General features: G+C 39.2%; 1 protein-coding gene and 1 pseudogene across 1 annotated transcript; one reads left to right on the top strand and one right to left on the bottom strand.

Annotated features, from left to right (window-relative positions):
* Positions 1-12,111: 12,111 nt before the first annotated feature.
* LOC133764540 (heterogeneous nuclear ribonucleoprotein K-like) lies at positions 12,112-13,780 on the bottom strand (annotated as a pseudogene).
* A 6,740-nt stretch (positions 13,781-20,520) lies between these two features.
* LOC133764539 (olfactory receptor 51F2) lies at positions 20,521-21,501 on the top strand. Its single transcript, XM_062198213.1, has one exon. The coding sequence runs from the start codon at positions 20,551-20,553 to the stop codon at positions 21,499-21,501; it is 951 nt and encodes a 316-aa protein (XP_062054197.1). The 5' UTR covers positions 20,521-20,550.
* The last annotated feature ends 5,702 nt before the right edge of the window (positions 21,502-27,203 follow it).

Raw genomic sequence — 27,203 nt, 5'->3', positions numbered from 1 at the left:
GTTAATATGCTCTCCATTGGGAAGGTCATGTACTCTCTGCAGATGATAACAGTCCAAGTGATTACTATTGTTATTCATTTCTTTCATATAATATGTCTAAGAGGTTAATTGGGTTTTATTTATTGATTTAGTTATTTTTATAATAGTCCAAGTAATTATTATTATTCAATAGACTTTCATATGATACACTTGGGCTATAAGGCTATTAGGTTTAATTTCAAACTGTTTTAATAAATAAAACTTTGCAACAGGAAATCGTGTTACACATTGTAGTTTATTTATAGTTGTATTGTTCAAAACAGGGTGAGTCATACTAATATCAAGTATAATTAGATTTTAAGAATTGATAGCTTTTATTAAAGTAGAGTACGGTGATGCAAATACTTTCTGACAGATAATATTGTAGGATTTTTTCTATTATGTAGAACTAACAGTATGTTCTGTCTTTCTCATAGTTTCTTCTTATCCCTCTGTTATGCCACTTAGGTGACTTTTCAGGATAGGAAGTCAGCCTGGCTTAAAATTTGATAGAAATCTAAGTAGTGGTCTTGAGTTACCTTTACCTCTATTGCTGTTAATATAAGGGTTTGGACTGGAAGAAAACTCAGAACAATTGCACATCTGCAACTGAAGAATTACCCTTAGTGTTTAGAACCTCCTAGATTAGGTGTCAGCAAACATAAATATTCTAGGCTTTGTGAATATACATTCTCTGTTGCAATTCTTCACCTAAATAGTTATATATATATAATACATATATATATACATATATTTATAGCCTATTTACATGTATATATATGTATATATATATAGTTCCAAAGCAGATATAGTTAATGTATAATTGCATGCTATATTCCAATTAAAATTTAGTTAGCTAAATAGGCTATAAGTTGAGTTTTGTCAACAAGTTATAATTTGCCAGTGCCTCTTCTAGATGATCAAATTGTCTTGAGGTCAGTCTTGAGTCCTGTAGGATCCTTAGCACCTATGTGTTTATTCTGAATAAAAATTTATTAAACTTTTGTTGAAGAAATAAGAAATAAATGATGGCCGGCACCGTGGCTTAACAGGCTAATCCTCCACCTTGTGGCGCTGGCACACCGGGTTCTAGTCCTGGTTGGGGCGCGGGATTCTATCCTGGTTGCCCCTCTTCCAGGCCAGCTCTCTGCTGTGGCCCGGGAAGGCAGTGGAGGATGGCCCAAGTCCCTGGGCCCTGCACCCGCATGGGAGACCAGGAGAAGCACCTGGCTCCTGGCTTCAGATCAGCACGATGTGCCGGCCGCAGCGGCCATTAGAGGGTGAACCAACGGCAAAGGAAGACCTTTCTCTCTGTCTCTCTCTCTCACTATCCACTCTGCCTGTCAAAAAAAAAAAAAAAAAAAAAAAAAAGAAAGAAAGAAATGATGTCGTTTAGAGACAACTAACTCACCAGCTGATTGCAATGTCTTAATATGTCCTGGTAAAATCCTCTCAACTCTACTTTGAGCCATGCCCACAAGGCAGTTATATCCATGTCTAATTCTAGAGGTTGCCTTGCTGTCACTCAATAGTATGTGAACATTGCCCTCTGATCTTCCTTGTGTGGTTTGGTTCTACTGTCAGATCCCTCTGGTGAACACAGCCTGCTTTAGAATCAATGTCACAAAACTTAATCTGTTCTTGTCAAGTGCCTTTAATCATGGAATCTCAGTTGTCCTGTGGTCTTGGATGGAGAACTTCAGTTCTCATCTTCATTATAGAAACAAATTGATAAGAAGAGCTTTCTCTCAAATCCCCACTAACACATCTCCCCTATAACTAACAACTAACTAAGATTAAATGGCCTCTTAAAATAGTTTCTTCCAGGTCACAAATAGGTCTAGTGTTACTCTAATTTTCCCCAGATTAATATAGTATGAGCAAAATGAAGCTCCAACATGTAAGTCTTGTTCTGAACTGGAAAGTTCCCATTCTACCCAGATAATAGCTACAGGACTGCTCAAAACAAAAACTCCCATATAACATATAGTGAAATTCAGTAACACAAGTATCTGGGGTAGAGGGTCTATGCTTTATGCCTTTTGTTTGGCCTGGTTTTCCCAGCAAGTCTTATCTATTCTGTTTGAGCCAATGTCTTCCTCATCACCTGCCTTTCCCCCGTCTATGTCACCTTCTGCTTATGTGAACATAGTCACCAAGGATCAGCCCAGCTGACAAAATACTTAAATCCACCTTCCTGTCCTGAAAGGTAGGCACAAATGATCAAATTGCCCTTGGGTTGAATGATGGAAATGTAAACAGTAGGAGAAAGGAAAACAATATAACTTCCCTTCCTGTCCAGCCCTCTTTAATCCTGTAGACTGATATTGAATATATCCTTTTTTCCTTTACTCAGAGTAAAACACAAATAGTGCATACTAAAGACTGAAATTAAGTTATATCGTTTTTAAGCATTACAGCTAGGGATCACACTTGATCTTCAGACTCAATTTTTCTCTTCCCAGAAGGTAGCTACCTTGTAGAAATTTTCTGTAATTTTTGTTCAGGAAACATAGTTCACAGCACTGCGTCCTCCCAGGGTGGAACTCACTGTTCAACTGTGAATATGTGTGTGAATCCCATGATGGTACCCACTGGCTCTGTTGGAGCTCCACGTCTCCACGCATTATGAGGAAATTGTTGTTGTGAATGTGTCAGTCAGGGATAAAGGTTTTTCATAAAATAACCAGACATCTTACTAAAGAATAAGTTGAGAGAAGTTTAGATTTTGATTTCTCACTCTGAGGTATCTAAACTAAGGGTACTGCAGTGATTCTGGAGTGCATGGCATTCAGCTCCAAACTCATTCTGGGGTTTACCTGGAGGATAGAGAGGATGTAGTGGGGGCCCTGAGTCTTCTCCCCATGTCAGAATAAAGGTTTGTGGTCACAGATCATTGAACTTGAAGCTCCATTGAGTTTGTCCTTTCTGAACAGTCATTGTCTTGCTGTTTCATCTTCCTGGAACTTCTGCAAATTCTACTTCTTCTGGAAAGGGCAGGGATGCCCGAGACAGAGAATCACTCACCTTGAGTTCTGCTGCGTCTTTGATCAAGATGGACATGGTCATGAGTGCTTCAATAAGCTTCTGGGATTCAGTCTTTGATAGAGATCTCAGACTAAGGCCGATTTAAAGGACTATGTCTGATCTTTCACTTACTTCACACTTTAAGTTTTTTTTCTTATCTCTAATCCCCACTGAATTACACCCATACTGACTTCCTTTGAGACTAGAGGCTAATCTGGAAATATTAACCCCTAACTCCCTGTGTCATCCATATACACAATAAAAACACAGGGGATTTGCATGCATGTGCAAGAAGATGTGTAATTACATGAAAGTGAGCTTATCTATATGCATGCATTTTTTGAGTTAGTGTATGTACATTTACAATCGAAGGGATATTTTCTGACATTTGAAAATTTGTTGAAATTTTATGTATGTTGATGTGTGTATCTGAGAGGCCTATTACTAAACATATGCAGTTTATATAAGCAACTTTATTGCTACTGGATATATGAGTGATCTTAAAAATTTCACATAAAATGCATATTTTGAATAAACTAGTGTGGATTTCAAGAAGTGTTTGAATCAAAATGCACTCAACTTTTTTGATTGATTTATCTATTTGAAAGGCAGAGTACAGAGAGGCAGAGAGAGAGAGAAAGAGGTCTTCCATCCACGGTTCACTTCCCAGATGGCTGCAACAGCCAGCACTACACTAATCCAAAGCCAGAAGCCTGGAGCTTCCTCTGGATCTCCCACATAGGGGCAAGGACCCAAGGACTTGAGCATCTTCTACTGCTTTCCCAGGCCATAGCAGAGCGCTGGATTGGAAGTAGAGCAGCTGGGACTTGAACTGGTGCCCATATGGGATGCCAGCACTGCAGGCAGTGGCTTTTAATTTATATTTTAATTCACATTTTCCACAACATTTTGACATGCCCTTGTTTGTATATGTAAAGTATAAATCCTTATTGTTTATAATATACATAAATATTGGGATACTAGCAGCCTATGAATTTCTGATCCCTGAAGGTTCATGCTTGTGAACGAATAAGCCACACTATATGTATCACATAAAGTGAAATTACATATCAGTGTGCACCATATGAGTATGTACACAAATCAGTGTATACATAAGGGTATGCATATACCAGGAGTGATGGTTTAATGAGGCTGTTGCCAACCTATTGCAGCTTCATTGTGTTGAGGCCTAGTTTTGCTTCTGGAGCCCCTCACTTCTGAATGGATGATTATCTTTAGATGGAAAAGAAATTCCTTTGGAGATCTTGCCATAGTCATGTCAGGAACAAGAAAACCAGAAGTTCCTCCTTTCTCAACAAAATGATTAAAACCAACAAAGAGCTCCTACTTTTTCTCATCCCCTATATAGAATCCTGTTGAGATTCTCTCATATTTCTTTAATACTCCCTGATTTATTTCATTTCATCTTTGAAGAGAAGTCAAAAGATGTGAATAAACAGCACTTAAAAACAGCGAAAAAAGATTTACTTTCAGAGTACAAACAGTCCTACTCCAGAATATATGCTTTTCTTGTGTTTCCAAATAAATTTTAGTATTATTTTTTCTAGACCTGAGAAGAATATCCTTGATTTAAGAGACCTTGAATAGTGAAAACAGTATATACAACAAAAACAAAGCAGGAGGCATTACTATACCAGCTTTCAAGACATACTACAAGGCAGTTATAATGAAAACAGCATGGTACTGGCAGAAAAAAAAAAAAGACATGTTGTCCAATGGAACAGAATAGAAAGTCCTGAAATCAATCCATATTTCTATAACCAACCTTTCTTTGACAAAGAAGCTAAAATCAGTCCCTGGAACAAGGACAGTCTCTTCAACACATGGTGCTGGGAAAACTGGATCTCTACATGCAGAAGTATTAAACAAAACTCCTACTTTACATCTCACACAAAATCCACTCAAAATAGATAAAAGACCTAAATCTATGATCCAATGCTATCAAATTACTAGAGAACATTGGGGAAGCCCTACAAGACATTGGCATAAGCAAAGACTTCTTGGAAAAGACCCCAGAAGCACAGGCAATCAAAGCCAACATCGACAAATGTGATTACATCTAGTTGAGAAGCTTCTGCACTGCAAAAGAAGCAATCAGCTAAGTGAAGAAGCAAATGACAGAATAGGAGAAAATACTTACAAACTATGCAATTGACAAAGGATTGATATCCAGAATCTATAAAGAACTCAAGAAACTTAACAACAACAAAACAAACAATCCAGTCAAGAAATGGGTAAAGGACTTGAATAGACATTTTTCAATTCCATTCAAATGGCCCACAGACACATAAAAAAAATTTCTGGATTATAAACTATTAGGGAAATGTAAATCAAAACTACAATGATGGAGCCAGCACTGTGGTGTAGCAGGTAAAGCCTCCACCTGCCGTGCCAGCATCCCACATGGGCACCAGTTCAGGACCGGCTGCTCCACTTCTGGTCCAGCTCTCTGCTATGACCTGGGAAAGCAGTGGAAGATGGCCCAAGTCCTTGGGCCCCTGAACCCACATGGGAATACCAGAAGGAAACTCCTGGCTCCTGGCTTTGGATCAGTGCAGCTCCAGCCATTGTGGCCAATTGGGGGATGAACCAGCAGATGGAAGATCTCTCTCTCTCTCTCTCTCTTTGCCTCTCCTTCTCTCTCTATGTATCTCTGACTTACAAATAAATAAATAAATCTTAAAAAAAAAAAACACGCAGGGAGGTTTCACCTCTCACCAGTTAGAATGGCTCTCATACAGAAGTCACCAAATAATCCATTGTTGGCGAGAATGTGAACTGGTGTAGCCATTCTGGAATCAGTATTGAGATAACTCAGAAAGCTAAAAATAGATCTATCATATGACATAGCCATCCCACTCCTGGGAATTTACCCAAGGAAAATGAAATTACATTAAAGTGTCATCTGTACCACCATGTTTACTGTAGCACAACTCACAATATTTTTTTTTGACAGGCTGAGTTAGACAGTGGGAGAGAGAGACACACAGAGAGAAAGGTCTTCCTTCCGTTGGTTCACCCCACAAATGCCCGCTACGGCTGGCGCGCTGCGTCGATCCAAAGCCAGGAACCAGGTGCTTCCTCCTGGTCTCTCATGTGGGTGCAGGGTCCAAGCACTTGGGCCATCCTCCACTGCCTTCCCAGGCCACAGCAGAGAGCTGGACTGGAAGAGGAGCAACCGGGACAGAATCGCCGCAGGCAGAGGATTAGCCTACTGAGCCACGGTGCCAGCCAACAATTCACAGTATTTAAGACATGGAATCAACACAGAGGTCCATCAACTGATGACTGGATTAAGAAATGATAGCATATATACACTATGGAATACTACTCATGGCAAAAAAAATTAGGAATCCTGTCTGTTGCAACAAAATGAATGCAATTAGAAACTATTTTATTTAGTGAAATTAGCCTGTCACTGAAAAGCAAATACCATATGTTTTCCTTGATCTGTGGTAACTAATAGAGTATCAAAAATGTAATGTCTAGGAGTGAAATTGACATTTTGAGATTTGATGATTTTTTTACAGCCCTTGTCTCTACTGTTGATGAACATTTTTTTTCCCTCATACTATTTGTTGAACTCTTTACTTAGTGTAGGGTTAATCTTATGAGTATAAAGTAAACTGAAACTAAGTCTTTGTAAAAATTAAGAGTGGGAATAGGAGAAGAGGGAAGAAGAAAGGTGGCAGTGTTGGGGAGGTTGTTGTGGGAAGAATCACTATGTTCCTAAATCTTTTTATAGAAAGTCCATGAAATTTATATACTTTAAATAAAATTTAAAAAATAAAAAAGGAATATTTGCTTCTCAAAACAAGAAAACCCAGCATAGATTTAAAGGCAAAAATACTCCCACAAAAATTGCCAATTTTATCAGGTTAACATCAGTGTGTTTGTTTAAAGTATACTGTCACCAGCATAGTCACAAAGGACATGGTTAATTTTCAGGATCAGCTTAATAAGATCAGAGATAAAATTGTTTAGTTAGGGAACTCAGGCTAGAAGAGATACTCAAAGTTTCATTCCGTTGCTGATCAGGCTGACATCGTTCATAAACTTTTTGTCTTAGGTTGTAAATTAGTTTTCTTCAATATTTCTTTTAAACTCTGCATGTAAAATGCTCATTACAATAAAAGTAAGAGAAAGTTTAGGCTCTGTTTTCTTTTTTCTTTTTCTTTGTTATGTTTAGTTTTCTTGAAGACACACTTCTCCTTGAATTAAAAGTGACATTCTGGGGCAGGCCCTGTGTGTTTGCATTTCTTAACTCTTTCATAGACCTAAGTTTCAGAGTGGCACCAAGCAGGCACAGCATCCAGGCTCTCCCGGAAGTGGGTTCTTAGACCAACCATAACTTTTCAAATTTATTTGGAGATGATAGGCAAAGAGGGGCGTTCAGTAGAGAGGTCTTTGTTTTTCAGACTGACCCTCCCCCAGGTCCCTCCTCCTTCCTTTCAGAAGCTAGTACTTCTGCAGGATGCATTGAAGACTTAAGAAGCTTCTACTGAAGCCCAATCTTCATTAAAATGTACAAAGATTTCTGGGCAGTATGCCAGTCCAGTTAAGTGGGTTACAATAAACTTGTAGCCCCACCAATCTGGGGTTGTACAAGGATGGAGCATACAGGAAAGTTTTGAGGAGAAGTTTTAAAAATTTTTATTGATGTTTTATTTAATTGAAATACAGAGATGGGGGGGGAGAGAGAGAGAGAGAGAAAGAGAGAGAGAGAGAGACTGACTTTCATTCTCTGGTTAACTCTGAATCTCTGAATATCCACAACAGTGGGGCTGCACTAGGCCAAAGCCAGAGCCAGTAGCCCTGTCCAGACCTCTCATGGGGATGGCAGGGGCAAGCACTGGAGCGATGCCTGCTGCCTTCCAGGAAATGCTCTTGGCGGAAGCTGGAGTTGGAATCGTAGTAGCCAGCACCTGAATCAGGCACTCTGATCTGGGACATGAGCATCCCAAGCAGCAGTCTAACCTGCTGCGCCACAATGCCAGCCCCCACCTTTCACTCAGCCTGTGTAGAGAAACCTCATCTGTTATTTTATTATTATGTGTGATGCATACATGAATATAGAGATAAACGTGGTATGTGTACTTCTGTAGCCATCTTTTCTCTTAAAATTCTTGCATAATATGTAGTTGTCCTTTTAGTCCATCATTTCAGTCATATGGATATGAAAAACAATAGCCATTTTTTTTTTCTTAATTACAGCCTCACTGTCTCCTGGAATCCTCCTCCTACAAACAAGAAGGCAAATGAGCAGATTATCGCTGTTGCAGGTTCATGGTAAGTAGTCTTATCTGGACTTTTGAAATACTATGAAGGAGTTTTATATTTTTCTCCCTTTAAACATCAGACATATGATGCTTAAAAATCAAAAAACGGGGCTCATGTTGTGGTGCTATTGGTTAAGCTGCTGTTTGTGACAGTGTCACCTCATATCAGAATGCCGGTTTGAATCCTGGCTACCCTGCTTATGATACATCTTCCTTCTAATGCACCTGAGAAAGTGCTGGAAGATGGCCCAAGAGGGCTGTGACAGGTATGAGAGCCCAGGATGAAGTTCCAGGCTCCTGGCTTGGGTCTGGCCTAGATCTCCTTGTGGCCATTTGGGGAGTGAGCCAGGAGATGGAAATCTCTGTCTCTCAGTCTTTGTCTCTGTCCCTGTCTCTGTTTCTTTCTTCTATCCCTTTGCCTTTCAAATAAACCTTTTAAAAAATAAATGAAAATCAAAATCATTAGAGGAATAATATATTGTCCTCCCTGACTAGATACATAGTTCAGATTCTATCTCCTCTACATAGAGTATAGTGAAATTTTTTCATTATGTTCTGTATCTCCCAGTATGGTGTGCAGTTTGACATCCCCTAGTTTTTGACCTGTGAGAGTGTTAACATAGTGTGGCTTTTGCCTGTTTGTCTCATTACTCACCTAAGCATGGTGCTCTAACTTTTCCTATTGCCTAGGGGTCCTTACCAAATGTCACTGAATTACTAACAGATACAATGGTCCTCTGTTTGAGGTGGAGCCAAATAGTGACCCTCAAGCAGGATTTGCTCAGAAGGAAGCTTTGTTTACTCACACCAAGTAAGTGAGATGGTGGGAAGGTATAGTTTCTCCCCCAGTAGCAGTTTGCTAGGACTTTTATAGCAAGATTTAGAGAGCATACAGGATTTAGGAAAGAGGAAGCGAGAGGGCTTTTTCTGTTTTCAACATACAGCTTTATACATTGTGTGTTCAAAACCTGACTGAAGCAGATTTTTTATAGCTCTAATTATTCCTTGTTTGTGGTCGTCTGGCCCCTCTGGGTACAATGTTTCAAGGTAAGTGCCTGGAACATCCTCTGAAAAACATCTCAAGTGAATGAACTGCCTTAGACTCCCTGTCTTTGTTCTAGTGCCCCCTTTTTAATCTAAATACTATACTTTTGGTTACAAAATCTGTTAGAGGTGGAATGTCTTGGACTGGATTCTCTCTGCCTTTCTATAATTAGGCAGACTCTTGAAGTCAACCTTGTAATATAGGTCCTAGACACTGAAGAAGTAAACCAAGAAAGTGTATGTGCCCTACATGGACAAGTGGTTTTGATTGATTTTTGTTCCCCCCCAAATTATGCTGAAGTCACAAACCGAGTGCCTCAGAGCGTGAACTTATTTAGATAGACGTTCAAGGCAAGTATGGTTACTTAATACAAGGTTATCCTGTGGTATATGACTTCTTAATACAGAGATCAAGGTGATGCATTTGGAACCAAGGTTTACTGAAAAGTGCCACAAGCTAGGAGTGAATCAAGGAATAGTTTCTAGTTTATTCCTCATAGCCAAGAAAAGAAATCAACCCTGCCCATACCTTGGTCTTGGACTTCCAGCCTCCAGAACTGGAACACAATAAATTTCTGTTGTTAAATATACTCAGTTTGTGATCCTTTGTTATAGCACTGCAGTATCATAAGTCTTCATCTAAAAGTACTATACTTCACTGGCTAGTGGACTTTTAATTACAGTTGTAATGAAATTGCTTATGTAAAGAGGGACGCAATACAATGTTATCTTTATTGGAAACATTTTTTATTTATTTACTTTTTTATTTTTTCTGACACTATTTTTCATGTTGATGTAATATTAATATGAAGAGAACAGATTCAATGCAGTTCATAAACACAGTTCTAAGAATGATATTCACTTCTTCCTTCCAACCCTTCTCCTCCCTCTCACCCTCCTCTACTTTTCTTCTGAAGAATCTAATCTAGAAATGGTTCCAATGTACAATTAATTTCTTCTCAATAGAAAATTCAATGCAACTTACTGACAGAATAATATCTTTGTGGGGATGGAAGAACTGGACATCTACCCGAGAAAACAAAAAGAACCACAACTTCAACTTTTACCCAAGAACCTTATTTGAGATGCAGCAATTCTAAACTTGAAAATATTGTTCGCATGAACTCTCATATAGCAAAGATTGATTATATGACACAAAAGATATTAACCATCGAAGAAAAAGTCAAAAATTGAGCTTCATCAAATTAAAAATAATATACTTCAAAAGATATCATTAGGTAAGTCATCAACAGAGAAATTTTCACAGTACAGGAATACGACAGAGAAAGCCCCATCCACAATCATTTAAATAAAGAAAAACAAACCTCATAAGTAAATGGCTTAAGCAGGCACTTCACAATGTAGGGTAGATAAATGACCAATTCTCAGGGATAGGTTTTCAGTATTATTATTCATTAGAAAAATGGAAATTTAAACCACCATGCGATGTCAAAACAAACTCATTAGAATTAAATACACTGACAACACTAAGTATTGGCAAGAATGCAGGTCAATTGGTGTGCTCACATCCAGTACAGTCACATCAAACATATTTTTAGCAATGTCTAACAATATTGCACCCCCTTTAGTCCAAGGAGTTCCACTTTTAGTTAAATACTCCAAGTAAATGGTTTATAATTATCCATAAAGGTGTCTAATACTGTTCATAAAAACTGTAACCTAGGGGCCAGCACTGTGGCACAGCAGGTTAAAGCCCTGACCTGCAGCACTGGCAGCCCATATGGGCAGTAGTTCAAGTCCCGGCTGCTTCACTTCTGATCCAGCTCCCTGCTAATGTGCCTGGTAAAGCAACAGAGGATGGCCCAAGTGCTTGGACCCCTGCACCCATGTGGGAGACTTGGATGAAGCTCCTGGATCCTGGCTTCGGCCTGGCCCAGGCCCGGTCTCTGCGGTCATTTGGGGAGTAAGCCAGCAGATGGAAAACCTCTCTCTCCCTGTCTCTACTTCCCTTTATAACTCTGCCTTTCATATAAATAAAAAAAAGTCTTAAAGAAGTGAGTGGTGCTGGCACTGTGGCTCTGCGGCTCTTGTGGCTCTGTGGGTTAACACCCTGGCCTGAAGCGCCAGCATCCCCTATGGGCACTGGTCTGAGTCCTGGCTGCTCCTCTTCCGACCTAGCTCTCTGCTATGGCCTGGGAAAGCAGTAGAAGATGGCCCAAGTCCTTGGGTCCCTGTACCCATGTGGGAGACCAGGAAGAAGCTCCTGTCTTAGGATAGGCACAGCTCCGGCCGTTGCGGCCAATTGGAGAGTGAACCATCGAATGAAAGACCTCTCTCCCTCTCTCTCTCTGCCTCTCCTCTCTATGTATCTCTGACTCTTTCAAATAAATAAATCTTTAAAAAAAACGGGTAACTTAATAGCTAAAATGTGCAAAGTTCTGTCAGTCAGTGATGAAACAAAATTTTCTATATCCAATAGAATACAACTAATCAAGAATGAAAAACTGAAAAGAAGTCTCTATATAAATATTGTGAAATTTCAAAGCATCAAGGATAAAGTGTAGACTCTTACTTTTTTTTTAAGGTTCACTAAATTTATTTTAAAAATCATAAAACGTTTCTTATAAAAGAGCATTACATTCTGCACACTGCTCTGAACAGATGCCAGGGATATGTGGACTAGTTACTTTTCTTCCCTGTCCCCCCCCCCCCCCCAAATGTTACAGTGACCACAAAGCAAAGTGTTCACAATAATTACATGGGGGGAAGTTTTTTTCTTTTTAACCACCAACAATGAACAAAAAATAAAATTCACTCACTCTGCTGCTGTTTCAAAATTTCAATGTTAGTTTTTGCACGCCCTTCCCCCCCCCCCAACCCTGTTTGTAAGGAACTAAAACATTACATCTGGTGAACAGCAAAGATTTCACTACCCCTCAAATGCAGAACACCTATGAAGCAGAGGAATTTTGGCTTTTTAAACAGAAGCAGATTAAAAAAAAAAAAGATGCAGGACTCCTTCAGTTCTTCACTAGTCTTAGAAAAACTTTCCAGAATACTGCTTCACACTGTTCTGCAGCAAATACTGTGCATTCTGTATCTGGTCCTGTGTTCCTGTAATGGTAATGATCCAATCTTCGGATCCTTCTAAAGGCTCATCAATTTGGATGGAAGCTCCTGACTCATGATGGATTTGTTTAATCTGCTGACCACCTTTGCCAATAATAGATCCAGCCAAATCTTTGGGAATAGTTACCTGTGTAGTAATAATAGGTCCACCAAGATCACCATATGAGCCGCGGCCCCCTGCATAGGAATAATCATATCCTGAGCCACCCTGTGGTTCATAAGCCATCTGCCATTCTGATGGGCTCCATGTATCTATTGCAGAATCCCATGTTTCGTCAGCACTGAAACCAACCATCCCATCGTAACGGTCTCCAGGTCTTCCTCTTCTGTCATAGGCCATTAAATCTCCTCCTCTAGGTGGTGGGGGTGGGGGAAGAGGAAGATTCCGAGCTCTGCTACCACCTCGGCCACCTCGGCCAGGAGGTGGTGGTGGTGGTCCTCGACGAGGGCTCATATCATCATAATCTCTTCTAGATGGAGGCATGGGACGTCCACCAAGACCAGGAGGCATTCTATCAAAGCCACCTCTTCCCCATGGGAAATCCCTTAGGACATCCACGAGGGTCATCAAACATCATTGTAAAACCACCATAATCGTAGGTTTCATTGTAAAAATTGGGATCGTAAGGCTGTGCACGTCCTTTGATGGGAGACTCAGATATGAGATCAAGGATGATCTTTATGCATTCTACAACTCTATCAGGCTTTCCTCCAATAAGAACAACTCTGTCAGTGGAAAGAGGACAGCATTCCTGGAAAAGCTTGATTGTTGTCTGAGTGTTCTCTCGAAGTTCTTTGATTTTAGCACCTTTGACCCCAATAATTCCTCCTGCCAGACTCTGATGAATCAACAGTCTCAATTCGTAGTCAAAGTCACTTCCTTTAAAGTGTTGGTAATTTAAGCATTCCACAGCATCAGATTCGAGCGGGAGCTGGCTGGTTGCAGTGGGTGATGGCAATTGCAGGCCCTCTTCCAAGGTTGGGATGATTTTCTTCAGAATTTCTCCAATTGTTTCAATATCAGCACTGATACTCAATATACACTCGGGGTCACTGCTGTCTGGGACTGAAACACTGGCATTGTAGTCTGTACGGAGAGCCTTAATATTCTTGCCTCCTTTTCCAATCACTGCCTCTCTGAAGCAGAATACGTACTTCAACCATCTCATCGGTGTTTCTAGATCTTTTAAATGCTTGTTCCTCTTCCATATCTTCTGCAGGACGTTACCAAATTCACCATTGGTTTCAGTGTTGGGGAAGGTTTCCTCTGGCTGTTCAGTTTCCATTTTCTTGTATTAAATAGACACCCATCTCCGCCGTCGCGCCCGATTGGCTGTGCCGACTCTTACTGTTTAAAATATTGACAAAAAAAGATGACCTACAAAGAAAGCCCGTGAGATTAGTTTTAGTCTACTTGGCCCTAGAAGTGAACTTTGGAGATTTTTCTGACAGTTTCTACCTGCAAATTTGTGTTCTAAGGCTTATCAGACTTGCAATTATTTTATTTGGATATTTTAAACATTTAGTTTAGTATCGCAAATAAGAATTCTGGCACTGTAGCCAGAAAGGAGAATGCATAGATTCATCTAATAAACTAGCCTAAAAATGTTCAGGTAAAATCTTTCAAAGAACAATAATTCTGTTTATAACCAATCTATTAAGTGTGTCCAAAAGGGAGATTTTTTTAGACAGGAATAAAGAAAATATATCATTTTATAATCATTTTCCCTAAAGATAACAAAAAAAACCTGGAGTAGGTTGTTCAGTGGGTGAAACATGTGTTCAGTAAATCTCACAATTTGCTAACCCAATTATGAGTTTCATTTACTCAGAGCAGCTGTGTAAAGTAAACTCAGGAAGGAAACAATATGGCATACCTTAAAAATGCAGATCCTATCAGAACTTTTCACAAAATGTGGCCTCAGGCAAAAGCAAGGTCAGATTCTCACAGCTCAGGCCTTCTTCTAGACATAGTGAATCATAACTTTCATTTTGTCAAGATCCTGGGCGATATTTTGTGCTCCTCAAATTTCTCAAGCATTTTCTTGTCCTTATGAACAAATAGCCATAAGTCATCAGTGAGATAATTAAGAAAGCTTGTCTTTATCCTGAGATGAGAAAAACTAAATGATAATTTAAATTCCAAAGACAAGTATAATTGTTCCAGAACAGGACAGTCAAAAACAAATTCAATGGAAATTTAAATAAACATGAATCAATGTAAAGGGAAAAGAACAATTTTCTTTCAGTGAGTGTGTATCTTTTCTTATACTGATGCATATTTAGTGATACAAAATGTGGTGACATTATTTTTTCCAGTCACTCTTTATATGATGAATCTTCAAAAAATCATGGAAGATGTGATTAAAAGATAAGCACATTTTGGCGCAAAAATTGATATCCACACACATGAAGGATGTTCAAGAAGCTTATTAAATATGTGCTGTAAAAAAAGTGTATGGATTTCAAAGACTTATTGCACCTGAGTAAAGATTTTAGTTCCAGTTTCCACAAAGATTTAAAAAGCATTCCGTACTCTGTGATGAATAATGTTTAGTTGATTGTATTTCAATCAAAATTGAATTGCTTTTAAAGTTTGAATATCCTAACTCCATATATGAAATCATACTATAAGATTGTGTCAATATACAGATCTTATCTAGGGGCAGTATTATGTTCTTTGTGGCTGAATTTGAGACAGGAGGGAGAAGAGAAAGAGGGAAGCATAAGAATATTTATTCCTTGTACTCTACAAAATGAATTATTATACTAATTTAAAAATATTGTAAAGATAAAAATATTAAAAAAAGAAGTTGTAAACATTTTTTTTTCTAGATCCACTTCAGTCTAATGGGAGGAACCTCCTGGAAAATTGTAGTCATTACATTGAGGATCAAGTCCCAGAGGGGCTTTTGCAAGAGAGTTGGGAAATATGCAGAGCTCCTTATAGAGGGACTGGTTCCAAGAGCCTCCTGTATCCATACCTGGCTGGGCAGCAAGTGGAAAGAACACCTCTCCTTCTGTTGGGAGCAAGGTGAGTGCTGGGGACAGAAAGAGCAAGCCCAGCAGAGAGACTGTTGAGGGCTAAACTGTGGGACTGGGAATAGAGTAGAGAGGTAGAGATAGGTTGTGGAAAGGCAGATACTTGGAGGCAAAGTACTATAAATCAGAAGGGGCAGAAGAGTACAATTGTTGAGTTCAGAGGAAGCTCAGTGCTGTGGGGATTAAGTGAAACATCAGCAAGAAATTCGCAATAATTATTTCTTTATGGGAAAGCATCAAAGCCAACTATGGAATAGAAATAGAGCAGGATCAATGTAATTCTGCATGACCCTAAATGTGACATTTATTTTATATTTTGTTGCTGCTTCACTTAGCTTTTATATGTGGCTGATTTCTGGATTTCTATTTTTTTAGGAAATAAGCTTTTTAGTCACTTGACTTAGTATCAGATCCATCTTTAAACAGGATCCTTATTCTCTGAAATATCTTCTAGCTCTCTTAGAGAAACTACATATATTTTGAAATAGTTCTTCAATACATCTGCATGGTTTTGACCGTGGAAACAGGTGGATCAGGGACATTTTTAAGTACAGAAAAGGGACCATGGAAGTCAATGGCTAATTAAGATCTTACTGTCAGTCATTGAAGGAGTAAAGCCTGCCATCTTCATCTTTATTATTTTGCCTGGCTAAGACAATCATCCATCCCAATAACCATAAATCCCAATATCCATGATTTTCTCCATGATCAAAATCCTGAACACAGAAATCCATACCTAGTGGCATGGTTTCTTTCTTTTTTTTCATTTTCTTTAAAAACATTTTATTTATTTGAGAGGTAGAGTTATGGACAGAGAGAGGGGAGACAGAACCAACCTTCTGTTGGTTCACTCCCAAATGGCTGCAATGACCGCAATGGCTGAAGCTGAGCTGATCTGAAGCCAGAGCCAGGAGCCTCCTCCAGTTGCTTCCCACATTGGTGCAAGGGCCCAAGCACTTGGGACATCTTCCACTGCCATCCCTGGCCATTAGCAGAGTGCTGGATGAGAAGAGGAGCAGCTGAGACTAGAATCGGCACCCATATGGATACTGGTGCTGCAGGCGGAAGATTAACCTGCTGCGCCACAGCGCTGGCCCCTTCAGACCTGGTTTCTTTTTTCAAAGTCCTTCATCATCAATTAAATCACAAAACATCACCAGGAAACAATAGACATGCAATTTAATTTAATGAAGATGTATGAGTACCATCCTTAGATGTTCAGATTTATTTGATCTGGGCTGTGATCTTGGCTTCATATATTTTGAGGAGCTTTCCAAATGATTTTAATGTGCTGGCATGGTGACAAGCTCTAATATAGTAGACTCATTTTATTGATAAGTTTTGAAAAGAGGCCACAAGGTTGGATGCTATCCATTGAATTGATTGCAAATGTATATTGAATGGAATAGCCAAGATCAAAAGCCATGCATTTGATCTTTATCACCAAAATAATGAGTTTGATGAGTTTTGGGGAAATTTTTTCCTTACATTCTCTGTGGAGGGATTTTTAAAACTCTCTGTTTACTAACATTTCACTTCTTACACTATCCCCTTCAGCATACATCAGATTGTTTTCATTGTTTTGTTTCACTTATATCTAGTCTTACTTTACCTTTTTCATTCTATCTTCCAAAGCATGATCAAATCTCCTTATATTTAGTTTCTGTACTATAATACTTTCATTTTTCACTAGATACATGTGCATTGTTTGTCCCTGGTGTTCTAATGCAATATTGTACTTCTAATTTTCTTTACATGTATTTTTTGCAGTTGATAGCATTTGAGTTTCAGGTAGTGTTCTATGTCAATATTTTATTTGATAGTGCTAATTTAATATTTAAAAACATGTTTATTAGCCTTTATTTATTACAGTATTGTTATAAGTTTTGTTTATGTTTTTAAATTTTTAACTTAAATGCAGTATGTTTAATTAGAGGTCTTTTTTGTTTTTAAAAATCATTTTCCCCAATCATAAACTAATGTAAAGATGAGAAAATGTTGATTACCCTATTTTGATCAGTACACATTGCATATGTGTATTGAAATATAACACTTTAGCCCATAAATATTTGCAATATTGTTAATTTAAATTTCAAAATAAAATATTTTTGAAATATTATTAGTCAACTAACCAAACTTCATTTATCACATAATCAGTTCTTTTTGTGAGTGCTATAAAATAAAGTTGTCATTATAATTTTTGTTTTATTCACTGTTTTTTGGAAAATATTATCCTTTTCTAAAGATAATATGAATATATTTTATACCTGTGAAATATTACTCTTTATCATCATTTTTAATAGCTTTATATTCCATGTTGATATAGCAAATGATAAATCTCCCATCTTTGCTGTTCTCAATATTATACTGAATACTTTTGCACGATTATAATATTTACATTTTAGGAACTATCTGTTATTATAAGTTAAACATGTTTTGGGTGTTAATTACTTACAATGCTTTGAATTTATGTTAGCCAAGAGAGAATTCACATCTGCCCAGTATTGAAGATTCTGATTTTTAGGAGATGAATGAACAACCAAAGGGATTTCTCTGTGTTCTTTTTTTTTTTTTCGACAGGCAGAGTGGAGGCAGAGTGGATAGTGAGAGAGTGAGAGACAGAGACAGAGAGAAAGGTCTTCCTTTGCCATCGGTTCACCCTCCAATGGCCACCACGGCCAGCGTGCTGCGGCCAGTGCACCGCACTGATCCAAAGGCAGGAGCCAGGTGCTTCTCCTGGTCTCCCATGGGGTGCAGGGCCCAAGCACTTGGGCCACCCTCCTCTGCACTCCCGGGCCACAGCAGAGAGGTGGCCTGGAAGAGGGGCAACCGGGACAGAATCCGGTGCCCTGACCGGGACTAGAACCCGGTGTGCCGGCGCTGTAAGGTGGAGGATTAGCCTATTGAGCCTCTTTGTGTTCTTTAGTAAATTTTTACAGACCTCCCTCTGACACAAAACACAAATTTTTACTTTTATTTATTTGAAAGAGTTACAGAAAGACACAGAGCCAAAGAGAGAAAGAGAGCTCTTCCGTCCGCTGGTTCACTCCCCAGATGGCCACGATGGCCAGAGCTGATCTGATCCAAAGCCAGGAGCTAGGAGCTTCTTCCCAGTCTCCCATGTGGATGCAGGGGCCCATGCACTTGGGCCATCTTCTACTGCTTTCCCAGGCCATAGCAGAGAGCTGGATAGGGAGTGGAGCAGCCAGGACTGGAACCGGTGCCCATATGGGATGCCAGTGCTGCAGGCTGGGCTTTAACCTGCTGCTCCACAGCTCTGGACCCCACAAATTTTTATACCAGTAAATTTTATAGTTTTATGGCTATTGTGAACAAATTTATTTTATAAATTTTCTCAGTGGTTAATTTTGTGAACAAAAAAATGTGTTACATTGATCATCTATCTGATTAGTCTGGTAAACTCTATTTTAAAAATCTGTTCTTTGGAATTTTTCAAGTTAAAAATCAAGTCCAAACACAAAACATATTCTTGTTTCTTCCCAAGTAATATAATTTCTTTCTATTTACTTGTCTTTATAAATGTGCCAATTTGTTCTATATAATGTTGAATAGTAGCATGGCAGAAGATGTGCTATCTTGTTACTGATTTTAATGAAAATGGTTTAATAAGTCAGCAGTAAATTTGTTTTCTCTTAATTTCTAGAATTTTTAATGAATTTTACTTACTTTCTTTTTTTAACTTTTATTTAATAAATATAAATTTCCAAAGTACAGCTTATGGATTACAGTGGCTTTCCCTCCCCATAACTTCCCTCCCACCTGCAACCCTCCCCTCTCCTGCTCCCTATCCCCTTCCATTCACATCAAGATTCATTTTTAATTATCTTTATATACAGAAGATCAATTTAGTATATATTAAGTACAGTTTGCACCCACACAAAAACCCAAAGTATAAAGTACTTTTTGAGTACTAGTTATAGAATTAATTCACATTGTACAACACATTAAGGACAGAGATCCTACAAGAGGAGTAAATGCACAATGACTCCTGTTGTTGACTTAACAAATTGACACTCTTGTTTATGGTGTCAGTAATCACCCTAGGCTTTTGTCATGAGTTGCCAAGGCTATGGAAGCCTTTTGAATTCTCCCTCCCTTCTCATTCTCTCTCCTCTTTCCTTCCTTCTTTCCTTCCCATCCTTCCTTCCCTCCCTTCCTTCTTTCTACTCCTCCCTCCCTCCCCTCATCCCTTCTCCGTCTCCCTCCCTTCCTCTCTTCCTCCTTAGTCTTCTCTTTCTCCTTCTCTTCTCTCCTCCACCACCTCCTCCTCTTTCTCCCCCCTCCTCCTTCTTTTCCCCCTCCCTCCCTCACTCCATCTTTTTCTCCATCTTTTTTATATCTTTGGTGTTTCTCAACAGCTAGCTCCTTCCTCTGCAAAGTGCATATGCTACTATGTACCTACAAGAGGCAGGTATAGGAATATAATTAAATAATACATATAAAATACCAACATCACAGGGATTTCTCAACAAATGGGATCAATGCTTCTTATTCTTAGAGTGGTTTCTTGGACTACCCTATCATCATATATACTCAGATATGCTCTGGACATTCTTCTAAATCTATCCCAGGAAATCTAAAAAGGATCATCTACATTTCAAATATGACTTGGTTTGTGCACTGATTTATTCCATATTCAATTATTTATTTTCAAAAAATGCCAGAAATCAGATTTCTCATTAAATTTATTTAGGTGTTCTACCTAGAACTTTATGGTTGGGGATGATTTAATTGTGATGTTGTCATTACAGAGAATAATAGGCCCACTATCCTTAAGAAAATGTGTGTGGGACAACTCAAGGGATTCTCTTTTTTCAGTCAATGTGAAATACTGAGAGTCTAGGAGAGAAGGGCTAGGAAACTCAGAAAATACTAAAGCTGTTGAAGAATTAGTAACAGTAATTTAGTGAACATTTGAGTGTCAGAAAGATGTTCTAAGTGATAGGTAAAATGTTATTACATGATATATTCAGTAATCTAAATTTCCCTTTCTCCTCAGTCCTTCACTATGTTGGTCCTCAATCATACCAATGCTGAGCCTCTGACCTTCTTCCTGACGGGTATCCCAGGCTTGAGAGCATTCCAGGTATGGACCTCCATTCCCTTTTGTCTCCTGTATGCTGTTGCCCTCTCTGGAAACAGCATGATCCTGTTGGTAGTACTCCGTGAACAGAGCCTCCATGAGCCCATGTATTATTTTCTGTCCATGCTTTCAGCCACGGACCTGAGCTTGTCTCTCTGCACACTCTCCACTACCCTTGGTGTCTTCTGGTTTGAGGCCCGAGAGATCAATTTGAATGCCTGCATTGCCCAGATGTTCTTTCTCCATGGACTTACTTTCATGGAGTCTGGAGTTATTCTGGCCATGGCCTTTGATCGTTTTGTGGCCATCTGTGACCCACTGAGATACAACAGCATCCTCACGAATGCCAGGATTGCCCAGATCGGGGTGAGTGTGTTGATAAGGAATGTTGCCGTCATGTTGCCAGTCGTGCTTTTTGTCAAGAGGCTGTCCTTCTGCAGTACTCTTGTCCTTTCACATTCTTACTGCTACCACGTTGATCTCATTCAACTCTCATGCACAGACAACAGAATCAACAGCATCCTTGGTCTGTTTGCACTCTTCTCCACTACAGGGTTTGACTGCCCTTGCATCCTGCTGTCCTATATCCTGATCATCCGATCCGTTCTCAGCATTGCTTCCTCAGAGGAACGACAGAAAGCCTTCAACACCTGCATATCACACATCAGTGCTGTGGCCATCTTCTATATCCCTCTCATCAGCTTGTCTCTTGTCCATCGCTATGGCCATTCTGCACCTCCATTTGTGCACACCATCATGGCCAACGTCTTCCTACTTATACCTCCTGTGCTCAACCCTATCATCTATAGTGTGAAGACTAAACAGATTCGAAAGGCCATTATCAAGATCTTAATTCAGAAGCAGCGCCAAATCTAATCATCACTCATCTTGGGATAGATAAAATCATCTATGAATAACTGTTTGATAATAAGTGCTATGATAATATGATCATATAATTGCATGCAAAATACTTAGACTTGCCTCCAAGGGTTGGAAGTATGCAACTTACAGGTACGATGAGAATTTCTTAGTTTCTTTGTCAGTAAATCCATATCAACACCACTTAAATTATGTTTTCTTAATATAAAGTGAAATACTGTGGCTAAACAATTAGTCATATTTGCAAGTCATGTGAAAGTCATGCAAGATATTAATTCATGAGCTAGCAGTTAAAATGTCAGTTAAGATGCCCACATTCCACATCAGAGTATCCAGGTTTGATACCTGGCTCTATCTCCTGACACCGGCTTCCTCCTAGAGCAGACCATAGTAGCCAAGAACGATAGCTCAAGTACTAGAGTACTTGCCACCATTTAGGGGAGCTGGATTGAGTTCCCAGTTCCTGAGTTCTTCTCAGCCCAGTTCCAAGTGTTGCAAGCATTTGGAGATTGAATCAGACAGCAGATAGAAGAATGGATGTATTCTCCCTCCCTCCCTCCCTTTCTTCATCCCTCCCTCCCTCCCTTCCTTCCTTCTTTCCTTCTCTTCTTCTCAAATAAATAAATACATATTTAACACATTAATTAGGTCATTAATTATAGTCATTTGAGAGAGAGAATTCAATTTATATCTCTGGGTGACAATTATCTGCCTCCCCCCAGGGTGCATATTAGCAGGAAGCTGGAATATGGAACAGAACCAGGATTAAAAACACAGGCAATCTGCTATGAGATGTGGGTGTCCCAAGTGGCATTTTAACTGTTATGCCAAATGCCAACTCTTCTTAAAATTTAAAAAGTCCATATTTAATATGGGAAACTTTTTCAGTGTGTCAGTTCTTTCCTTAATAACATGCAGAACTCCTCTTTAGTTAGCTTTTTCCTAAAATTATTGATTGTCTACATGCTTCTGAAATAGGCATAATACACAGCAAATCCAAAATACTCATGAAAGTAATTCAGTGTTGGCTCTTGCCTAGGGGGAACTATTTTGCTGATTATATTCAGGGCATAACCAATATAAATACAAAATATTATACCAAGTGCTTAACACCAGTTACCACTGATGTTAGCTAGACATTAAAAGTTGGTAATAACATTACTAACATTCTAGGAATGAGGATAACACTATGTTTAAAAAATGTTTGTTTAATTATTTTCATACTCTTGAAAGGCAGAGAGTGAGATAGAGAGATTCAATATGCTGATTCATTCTCAAATGCCCACAAGATCCAGGTCTACACCAGCCTGAAGCCAGCAGCCAGGAACTCCAGCCATGTGTCCTTTATGGGTGGCAGGGGCCAAATCACATGGGCCGCCATCTAACACTCCCAGGGATCACATTAACAGAAAGCTGGGTTGGAAGCATAACAGCTGGGACTCTGATATGGAATGAGGGCATCCCAAGCACTGGCTTAACCTGCTGTGTCAAAACATTGACCCCGAATTCACAGTTCAGATCATTGTGCCATGGTTATTTAAGATGTTCATTGAGATTAGAAGTGGGTAAAGGATACACAGAGCCTCCCTGTATTATCATTATAGCTCTTCTATAAATTGGAGACCATGTCAAAATTATGTGTTTTTTCCCAGAGAAGCCTTATATTTAATGAGTACAAATTTCATATGTACAACTTTAGGAATATAGTGATTCTTCTCACCATTCCCACCCTCCCACCCCCACTTCCACTCCCACCCTTCTTCCTCCTCCCTCTCGCATTCTTAGCCCCATTCTCCACTAAGATTCATTTTCAATTAGCTTCATACACAGAAGACCAACTCTAAATTAAGAAAATATTTTAACAATTTACACACACATGCATAAAAAAGCTGTTTGAGAACAAGTTTTACAGTTAATTATCATAATACAACTCATTCTGCATGGGAAGTAAGTGTACAGTGACTCCTGTGGATAACATTATTTTTATAATCTTTTAACAAATTAACTTTGGTAAGAAGGAAAAGAGGGCGCTGGTGCTGTGGCGTAGCAAGTAAAGCCTCCTCTTACAGTGTCGGCTTCCCATATGGGTGCTGGCTCAAGAACCGGCTGCTCTACCTCCAATCTAGCTCCCTGCTGATGGCCTAGGAAAGCAGTAGAGGATGGCCCAAGTGCTTGGTCCCCTGCACCAGTGTGGGAGACCTGGAAGAAGTTCCTGGCTCCTGGCTTCAGATCAGTCCAGCTCTGGCTGTTGTGGCCATTTGGGGAGTGAAGCAGTGGATGAAAACTTTCTCTCTTGCTCTGCCTTTGCCTCTTTGTAATTATCTGCCTTTCAAATAAATAAAAGAATCTTTAAAAAAAGAAGGGAAAGAGAACTCACAATTTTACTCATGTTTGTCTCTCTCTACTATTCAGAGGGCTCAGTGGGCTGGCAGTGGGGAAGTCAAGGCTGGCTGTTACCCATACATGGGCAATTTCCACTTGGTCTTTCAATTCCTCCTCGAAGTGAATACTTTCTGGTGGGTATTACATGATATATAAAGGTTTTCAGCCTTTGTGTCCACTTCAACATACACCTTCTCCAGACTTCCTTATCTCACTTCTTCCATAGTTGCTAGGTCATCCCTGACCAACTAGCCAAGACTTTCAGTTATGCCCAGAAACACATGTATATCTACATACCTCAGACAACATTTGCTTCCATACAAAGTTACCAACCAAGTATACTATTCACAACTCTGCCATTACAAAACTCCTCCTCCATCACTTTTCTTTATGACCATGCATGTCAGGCTGTTGTGTCGCTGGATTCTGTTTCTGGTTTGCCCCAACTTTTCAAACAACCCATCTGTGAACCAAGCCTGAGTACTTTCTTCCTTTTCTAGCATTTTTTTCTGGCACTCCCAAGGAGGCCACAGATAAGATGTAATGGAGATACAGCAAAACAGTGATGGGTGCCATGACATTCGAGACCAACTATTCAAGTAATTTATTGGTGCTTCCTTGACTTTGCACTTCACCCTTCCTACCATAATTGTTCAAACATCACAGTTCTCATAATAGCATGAGAATTTTTCCAGCTGCTAATCATTTTATCCCCAAGTACACATTGGAGAAATTGCCACAAGTAGAACTGAAAAATCATTAGGCTCACTATGACATAAGCTTTTTTCAGAACTCCATGTATCACCTTGTCTCAATAATTTTATTATCAAAAAATAACATGGAGCATGTTTGGGTGTCTATTTTCAGTGGGAAATTATAGCATCCATGGCAAAGTCCAGATAGATTTTAGGTATTCTTTTTTCTGCAATTTAACAATTATATCTGTAAATGGACACGAGTGCTTTTGGGAAAAGTGCTAAATACTTTTTATTCCATACAAGTGGTGACTTTGCCATTTACTTCACTGAGAGAATCATGACTTATGTTCAATTAATAGGATATGTATCCATGCAGTCACTTAAATATTTAAATTAGGTAATGAATTGCAATTTCCATTCATGACAGTTCAGCAGTTTTCTTTCAGATGCTTTCTGAGTAACACCTTGGCTGACTGACCACTTAGCTTGTTTCTAGGAATTCAATTATCTTTGCAACAATTCACTATGGGACCTGTCGCCGTGATTGTCATTGCCCCAGTATTACTTTCTACAGTAACCACATATATTTTCCATCTGATTCTAAAGTACTTCTATGTGGTCTCAAAATGTCATCTTCCTTGTTGTTACTAGAGAGCCCAGTTTCACTGAAGCATCTTTGACTGCTAAGTCTAGTCTACAAAGAAGAGCAACTTTGAAAAATACCAGATTCCCTCTTATAAATGCATTCATTTCCTTAGTGAAAGTCTATTCTCTGACCTCAAGAGAAAATTGTCCATTGTAAAATCTGTGGTCTTACATGACAAATCCATTTTGGTGTGTCTACCTTCCTGATATTTCTATAGTCATTATCATGCCAAGAAAATCTTCTATATCAATTTAATATTCTGAACATCATCATCATATCCAAGGTTCAATAAGTCATCTCAGCCATGCATTAGTACAATTCCCAGGTACTCTTGATATATTATTGAACCCAAATTATGTCTGAGTGCTCTAATCTTAACACATGACTCTCTATATCAATTAATTTTTATAATGCCACCTACTTCCTTATTTGCCTGGATCTAACATCCTCAATATCCGCTTCTAAAAGTGTTTGTTGGACTCTGGTCAGTGCAATTACGTATGTTCTTTAATGCCTTCAGAGGATTCTTTCCAAAATGTTAATAATATTTCTCCACTTGGGCTTTGTCAAGACTGACTGATATTGACTTTGGTGTAGAGAAGCAGCAGGAATTCTTGTGAAAGTTATTATTTGTGAAGCATCATGTTCATATTTGGGTTTTGTAAAGTCTTCACACAGGAATAATGAATGTTCTGATAAACTAGAAGGCAACTATTTTTCCTGGTATAAGATATTGAAAGTTTTAAAGTTTTGTAGACTCATTTAATCAAAGTTCTGGGAGTAAGAATCACATAATTTTCTCATTATATTATTCCCTGCCCTTTTCAGTGCTCTGATTTTATTTGAAAAAAATCTGTCACACTTTAGTATGCAGTCTGCCTAATACGTCTGCTATACTTTCAGTTAAATCTTCTGCCTGACTTTTAGATGATCCATAGAACTGATTTTCACATACTCTGCAGTGTCAGATGAATGCCCTCATCTTATTATTTTTTCTCTAAGTTTCTGATGCAGAAAACAATTCCCTAATCTTTAGAGTTAATATTATTATTTTTTTGACAGGCAGAGTTAGACAGTGAGAGAGAAACAGAGAGAAGGGTCTTCCTTCCGTTGGTTCAACCCCGAAATGGCTGCTACAGCCGGCGCTGCACCGATCTGAAGCCAGGAGCCAGGTGCTTCCTCCTGGTCTCCCATGTGGGTGCAGGGCCCAAGGACCTGGGCCATCCTTCACTGCCTTCCAGGGCCACAGCAGAGAGCTGGACTGGAAGAGGAGCAACTGGGACAGGATCTGGTGCCCCAACCAGGACTAGAACCTGGAGTATCAGCACTGCAGGCAGAGGATTAGCCTAGTGAGCCTCGGCTCTGGCCTAGAGTTAATATTCTTATTAGATATGAATTTAAGACTATGTTCCAGACCCACAGTCACTACATAACTTAATGCCTGACCTTGCACTTGAACCTCTCCCAGTCAATCACTAGTGAGTGTCTTAGTAAGTGGAATGTCACTGCCTTTAAAGGATCATTGTCAATTCTCTAAGATCAGGCAATGTGGTCTTAGTTGTCATTTGGCCATGTTAATGATAATCTGATTCCAGGGAGTCCAGATGAGAGAACACTAAAGTTAAATAGGTCCTATGCGTCCAATAAGGAGACTGACACCATAGGATGATTTAAACAGGAAAAGTTTAGGAAAACAAATCATTAAAGGGAAGCAAAGTAGTAGGTGGAATTCGTTAGTAAGAGTTAAGAGAATTATAAAGAATCTAGTAGAAGCAGATGTAAAAAGCAACCATTATTCCTATGGCTAAGATAGCACACTCAAGTAGGAGTCCTCCTCTCCTTACTCCATTCCCGTGAAATCATTAAGGGGCTTTATTAGGTAAATCTTTCCAAAACCTGTCCTCTGGTAGTGCCAGCTGGAGGCTTCCACGGAAACATGTCGAATCTTGCAACTCTCCAGGTGCTCAGGAAGC

The sequence above is a fragment of the Lepus europaeus genome, chromosome 7, assembly GCF_033115175.1.
Source record: "Lepus europaeus isolate LE1 chromosome 7, mLepTim1.pri, whole genome shotgun sequence".
In the NCBI taxonomy this organism is placed as follows: Eukaryota; Metazoa; Chordata; class Mammalia; order Lagomorpha; family Leporidae; genus Lepus; species Lepus europaeus.
The sequence above is the reverse complement of the archived record's forward strand: the minus strand, read 5'-3'. Positions and strand labels throughout refer to the sequence as shown.